Source organism: Mytilus edulis, chromosome 7, assembly GCF_963676685.1.
Source record: "Mytilus edulis chromosome 7, xbMytEdul2.2, whole genome shotgun sequence".
Lineage (NCBI taxonomy): Eukaryota > Metazoa > Mollusca > Bivalvia > Mytilida > Mytilidae > Mytilus > Mytilus edulis.
Genome location: NC_092350.1, coordinates 57237162 through 57244359, shown reverse-complemented (window position 1 = coordinate 57244359; position 7198 = coordinate 57237162). Strand labels below are relative to the sequence as shown.

Sequence of the window (7198 nt, the reverse complement as noted above, 5' to 3'; positions counted from 1 at the left end):
ACTGTTCATTTTATCTTGAATAACGTTGAAAGTCCCAATTTTCAATAGAAGCATTCCTATCATATGTCACTCTGGTTAAATATTGCAATTTTGGCTTTTGATGACTGATATTTTAAATTTAACTACGTTGACTAAGTTAACAGATAAACATTTACAATAAAATACAGAAAAGGGTCGCCGACACTATCTCGAATACCTTGACAAGAAAGTGATTTGTGACGGGTTTTGTCAACGAACTGTACAGTGATTATTTAAAAACGCACAACGAACGCGACACATTTGATTGAACGAACAATACAGTAAGAGAAAATATATTTAGTATGATAATGCGTTTATTCTAAGTTCTAGGGAACATTTGAAGACACGTAGTAATTCAACGTAAAGTTATTTATTATTGCTTAAGGTATTAATATGCAAAGGTGTATGCACGAAAAGATATTCAGCATTGTTTACCTCATACAACGTATGAAATTGCACCATGTCTGTGCGTTTTGCATCTAGCAGTTTTATCAAACGTTCTATGCAATATCTAAAACTTACAACAACTGTATAATTGAATAAATAAACTAACATGCACATTGACATATTTATATATACTCAAATAAGTTAAAGAGAGGCATTCGAAATTGATGTCATACCAAATGTTGTCCTGATTATCGCTTCGAACGCGTCAACGTCCGGATTCATTTGTATCGGGGTTATACGGGGTGATATAGTCGGTACATGTTAAATGTCAAGCTATCCAAGAACCTTTCTTCCGTCCATAAAAACATGCAAAATAAACGAAGGAAAGGGGATCTGAAATCGAATAAATTTGGTGACGTAACTAGTCAATAAATAGCATACCAATTCGTAGTTAAAATAAAAAATAATAATACACATTATCATACTCATTATACAAATTAAAATATTAGTTGACCTGACCACAACATTTGTGTAAAAGAGGCGAAAGTTAGCAAAGAGACAGTCAAACTCATAGATCGAAAATAAACTGACAACGCCATTGCCAACACATAAAAAGACAAACAGACAAATAACAGTACACAAGACATAACATAACAGGACTAAGAAACACAAACCCCACCACACAGAGGTGCTCAGTTGTGTTGCTATTGTTAACGTGGCAAATAGTATAATTTGGTGAGTCAAATTTGTGAAAAAGGGTAGGAAATTGTTACGACATAAGGAACATATCCGATATTATCTGTGAAACGGTTATTCTATAACTGTCAACCAACTCGTGATGGTGTCCGCAAAATTTACGAAAAAATGATTAAAACTTCACCTTTTGGAACTCTTGGTTTAATAGCGTCCGTGTAAGCAGCAAACCTCTATCAAGGAAATCATGACAGAAAATACAAGCCCGAGAGTAACGTATCAGTTGGAAGATATATACTCCGTATGGAGGCGCTACAGGAATATTGTTCCATAGAAATGGAAAAATCACAATTGGGAAGCTGAAAGTTTTGTTTCCAACCGACCCTCATTGTCAATATCTAGATGTAAGTTAAGATATGAGGCAGACTTAACTTTATATGTTTTATCCTTTATCTCTAGTTTGATGGGACAGATGTGTTCGAAATAGTCACAAAATTTTGAATTATTTAATGTTAGAGCATCATTTATATATTTTTGCATTGACATGCGTTAGAAGAGTCCGCCATTACCTCGACTTTGGTTAATATATCTTTGCTTATTGCAATGACCATATTTTACAAAATTATATTTTACCAAAACCAGGTCGATATTACATGTTTAAGCTATTCTAAAACAACTACCATAGACCACTATTAACAAAAAAAAAGACCCACATATTTTTACAAACGCATATTTTTTAAGTTGAAAATTAAATTTTTAAGCATTATGTTATTTGCTGAATAATGTTATTCGATAAAAGATGTTTTCCTATGAGAGGGTTTTACCGAAGCTGACAGTTCATTTAATAATTCACACATTGTACTATAAAATTTTCATACCATGCTTGTCTACTTTTTACAAGTCATAAACCGAATACGACCTGTCTGATACATTTTGATAACACACATTACTATAAATATCACTTGGGGATTTCCAGTCGTACCTATTCAAAACAAAAATAAGTAGAGCGATGTTGTTACATCCATGAACAATTAAATATTTTTGCAGCTATTAATAATCTTTGGACATGCTTTACACAGTAAACAATTAAACAATTAAATTACATGTTGCAAACAACCAATGATATATAAAGAAGGAAGTTTACCTGTTAAAATTGATTAAGAGAACACAATAATGTGTCAGTCGTGTGAAGGACTTCCAACAACACAGTGGGATCCTATAATTAACTGTATGTCGGCAGATGCGTTAAGATGATCATCGGTGCTAAGTTTTTTGACAGCTTTCATTAGTATAACCATCGTAAAAACAAAGATGATTAACATAATCCGTTTTCCAATCGATGTAGTTGATTTTTTTCTATTATGTTTATCTTTTATTTACCGAATTACTGTTTTATCCCTGTTTTGAAACGTGAGCAGTTTCCAGTGGTTTGTCAAAAAAAAAAGAGAAGAAAAATCAATTTAGAAATAGCTCCATATATTTTTTGTAAGTATTTGATTCACCAAAATAAAACAAAAATCATAACAATAGTAAATTATCCTTATGAAAGTTATATTCAATATTTTTTTTCGAACAAATGTATTTTAACAAAGACTCTTTCTGTCCTAATTATTATCTTTGTATTAGCTTTTGAAGCTTAACTTTCGTCGCATTCGTCAAAATCCGATACTTAATATATACAACCATATTACCCACAGATAGTAAACAAATACTATAGTGTTATTAACTGGCTGCTTCTGTATTGGCTCTGTTATATATTCGAGGTAAGCTGTATTGGACCCGAGAGAGCCAAAACAGCTGATCGACAATTTATAACAATTTATAACAGGGTCTATGCAGCTTTTTTCGTATTAACCCTGTATTGGCCCTGCCCAAAAAGCAATATTATATCGACAGGCCTATTAGTATTGTGCATGCTGTTTTATACGTATTAGGGCTGATCTGCTCGTATCATTTAATAACAGGCTCTAATGCATTCAATTTAACATCCAAGACAAATAGTATCACTGGATGACATTGTTTTTTTTTTCAATGTGAGGGGGTTTACCTCAACTTTATATAAATTTAAACAACGTAATATATCATTGTCGCAATCACATTTTTTGTATTAGTCTGCGAGGACCTTAAAATTTTTGAAGCAATTTAATTAATAGCCGTGAAAGGAAGTACAATTACACCATAGGATGCTTGTAAAAAAAACTATATTTCATCGGATGTATAACGTCGTCAGCGTCAAAATCGGGTATAAAAGCTTGAATTATTAAAAAGGTAAATAGTCAGACATCTACAATACAGTAATAGTTGCATTTGCTCATGTAAGTACATTTTTATCCATTATCAGTAAATCAATTAAAGGAATAGTTTGATAGTTTGTTTGATTAAAGTGATTACACATGTAAACCAAGTTTGATCTTCAACAGTCATTTGACATGAACAACTCTATAAAGAAGGGAAGAGTCATTTTAATCTTTTTTTAGTTAATTTTCAAACTTCTTCAATGCTCCAAATTCAGTTCGGTTCAGACAAATTTGTTTGCATTAAATATATTGTTGTTCAGACTATCTAGATCGTGTGACCGTTTCAGACCAAAAATGTTATTGCTAGAAACATGTTACAGTGTAAATATGTACCTGAGATATATATTCGTAGTTGCACGTAACATGGGTTGTCACGACCATTCTAACAGTAAACATGAGTTATTGAATATTTCGAAATATGGAAATGCATGTTTTTAAGTGTCAACGATTTTGCCGTTTTTGTTCATGTTATTTTGTATTACTGTAAACTCGTGTATGAATAAATATCCGATTAGTGTATTATTTAATATCTAAATAATACTTTATAATCTTTTAAAAGCTCTTCTGATGTAAATTTCGATACGAATATCCAAATCAAAGATACTTAGAGACACTAAAGTATAAATTGTTAAATACGTGTAGAAATTGTGCGGATCTTCACATGAAATTGTCCGATGTATATGGAAGCAAATTTATTATTGTAGTAAACAATAAATATGCAAATATAAAAAAAAACCATGACGAATGAAAAGTGTATTGAACCAAAGACACATTTCAAGTTCATTTAGCTTCATTGAAATGTAGTTTATAGAAGTTTTAATTTTATCTGATTTTAAATACAGGCACACATAATATACCTGTATCATACAAACTGATTCACCTGCAAAGTTTTTCGTGGCATATATGAAATGCTGGATTAAAAGAGAACATTATGACTCGTTTTGAAGTTTGCTTTAATTTATAGTACATGTCAATATCTACTCGATTGACATGTTTGAGATATTCAGCTTTACACAGCATGTATTATATGCCAGTAAAGATTTAAAACAACTGTCTAAAAAAGTGAAATAACCATAATCAAAGCAGACAGCTTGTTCAAAATCATCATTTTTTTTTCTTTCAAAAATTGCGATATCATTTTCTTTATAACGAATTATTACCATACAAGATAAATAAATGATAACTACGTAATTTATTTTTGTAGTATCTTGCAGAGAAGATAAAAAAGAAGAATGAAGGTTTCTATTTGTTTAGTCGCAAGTTTGTTGTTGGTGTTTGTTGGAGGTAAACAAATAAGCACGTTTTGTATTTGATAACTTGTAAAAAAAGTGTTATCTTCTAAACATTCAAATTATTAACTCCGAAACACAATTATAGCGATGTGTATACGTGTATGTATGATATTTTAAGTAGCTGTGTGACATTTGAAACATTTACTTGTCATTTGAAGAGGACATCACATTTTGTCTTTTATTTGATATTTTACTACTGTTCTATGTTATGAACAGTTCTTGTATTTTTTTTCTTTCTCCGATATACGTGTATTCACTTGTTTGTCCCCGAATCGTTATTTCAATAGTGAAGAACCGTAAAAGTTGTTTCATCAATTAAGATTTCTTACTAAAGAAATCATTTCATAACAGCGAAGAGTATGTCAGCTTTCACGATCTTCTGATATTAGTTTTAAAAGCGATCATAATCACGATACTAAAATTTTTTAATTACTTTACTTACAGTCAACATGGCTAATGACGAAATGATGGAAGAGAATGAGCTGGCCCACAAGTAAGTTAGAAGTTTCAACTACGATCTCCCTTGTGTGTTTAAATTTTAAAGAGTTAGAGATCAGAAGAGTCAAGTTACTACATAATTGGAAACAAACTATAAATATATTGGTTTTATGAAATAATTTAAGAAAATTAAAATTAAAAATTGTGCCTTATTTCAAGTAGAAAATATAAGTTTTATCACCATTTTATTCTAATAGAATTATCTTCCCTTAAGAACTTAGTTGAAAAATTGATCAGATTAAAAACAAATTTTCGGTTTTCAAAATTATGCATATAATGAATTAAATCACCACAACTATAACAACAAATCCAATTTTTACTCATTGTTGCTGGCCATAAATTGCATTTTATCTGTTAATCGGTACGTTAACTAGTGTCTGTGGAAAAGTGTTTTTGCAAACATACATGAACAACAGCTTCTTATATTTTTTTTTTCAATTTATTCATTGATGATTTGTCTGACAATTTTCAGATTTGTGAAAAGAAATAGACCAATTGTGTTCTGCTTTTTTACAATCCAAGATTACATTTAATGTTTAAAAAAAAAGAGACACTACGATATTCGAAGCCAAGAAGCAAAACGAAATCGTTCGATTAATTTAGGCAACAAAATTGAGGCAAATAATTTAATAGATGAGTCATCAACTGAATATGCATTACAGGTTATTACATTCGTATATTTCGAAATTTAGCACCGTTTTATTTTCGGGAGTAATGTTATTCTTGTAAGAAACTCATCAACATCAGGCTTATATTTAATGAATTCTCACAAAGAAAAACGGATATGTAAAGTAGTAATGCTCCATAAATTTACAGACAAAATGCATAGTTAATTATCATGATTATATACACGATATATGTACCCTGATGTGTGTTCTATATTTGAAATAAAAAAGAACACTTTGTGACATAACTGGTTAAGGTGGTAGACCTTGGTTCAGGGAGATAACTCTTTACATCAGTAATGTGTTTGTAAAAGTCAAGTTTCATCAACATATTTTAAGCATTTAACTGAAACAGATTGAAAATAATCTATGTAATATAGAAGCTTAGAATATATTTATGAAAATGGTTGAAACAAACGTACTGATGATTTTAAGAGTTATTTCTCTTAATCTAGTCTACCTCCTTAAATACAAGGTATAAGCCTAGAAGTAAGACTTAAAGTAATTGTTAGAAAAAATCTATATCTATAATAGCTGTTATTATTGTTGGCATTATCGAACGTGATAAATTGCTGGTAAGATGTTTCTTTCTTACTTTAAGTTATTTTAGTCAAAGATTAAATGTATGTAAATCGCTCCGAGAACAACTTTTATAATAATATATATATTTTCTTGAACACTTTCCTTGGAAACGACAAGTGAACTCACGTGAGAAGAAAGGGGACTGGGGTTAAGGATTTCTTTCTTAAAAACCCCCCCCCTGATTTGGTACAAACAAATACTCTCAGTCCAGATTTCACTTAAATAATTTAATTGATAGCGTCGAATAACTAAATAAAAGTGTTTGCGAAAAATCATCTATGACTCAGAAATAACATACCCCCATTGAAATAAACTGATTGCTCCTTCACACTTATCTTCTTTCAGTCTTGTGAAAAGAAGTAAACCTACACCACCATGTGTGAATGATGGACAAAGTTGCCGGTATCGTAAATGTTGTTCTAGTTCTACTTGCGTTTACGGAAACTGCAAGGCATGTAACCCTAGGAAATGCAAACAGACCCGTGATTGCTGTGATGATTCTAGCTGTGTTTACGGAAACTGCAAGTCCTGTCTCCCAAGAACATGCAAAAAGACACGTGACTGCTGTACAGATTCAAAGTGCGTTTACGGAAACTGCAAGTCATGCAGAGGAATGACATGTCAAAGAAAAAACGACTGCTGTGAAGGATATACCTGTTCCTACAAGAAATGCGTAAGGAAGGATTAAGCACAAACAAGGTGCAAGAATCAGGAAGCCTGAAACGACAGTTTGTCATTAAACAGGTTAAATGTTAAACGAATAATA

General features: G+C 31.1%; 1 protein-coding gene across 1 annotated transcript; it reads left to right on the top strand.

Annotated features, from left to right (window-relative positions):
• The first annotated feature begins 4627 nt into the window (after positions 1-4627).
• On the top strand, positions 4628-7198 carry LOC139481854 (keratin-associated protein 10-7-like). Its single transcript, XM_071265370.1, has 3 exons — positions 4628-4679; positions 5132-5180; positions 6778-7198. The coding sequence occupies exons 1-3, from the start codon at positions 4628-4630 to the stop codon at positions 7118-7120; spliced, it is 444 nt and encodes a 147-aa protein (XP_071121471.1). The 3' UTR covers positions 7121-7198.

Coding starts and splice junctions, on each gene's coding strand:
- LOC139481854 (XM_071265370.1), top strand. CDS start 4,628: ATGAAGGTTTCTATTTGTTTAGTCGCAAGTTTGTTGTTGGTGTTTGTT. Junction 4,680..5,131: donor GTTGTTGGTGTTTGTTGGAG/GTAAACAAATAA, acceptor CTTTACTTACAG/TCAACATGGCTAATGACGAA. Junction 5,181..6,777: donor GAGAATGAGCTGGCCCACAA/GTAAGTTAGAAG, acceptor ATCTTCTTTCAG/TCTTGTGAAAAGAAGTAAAC.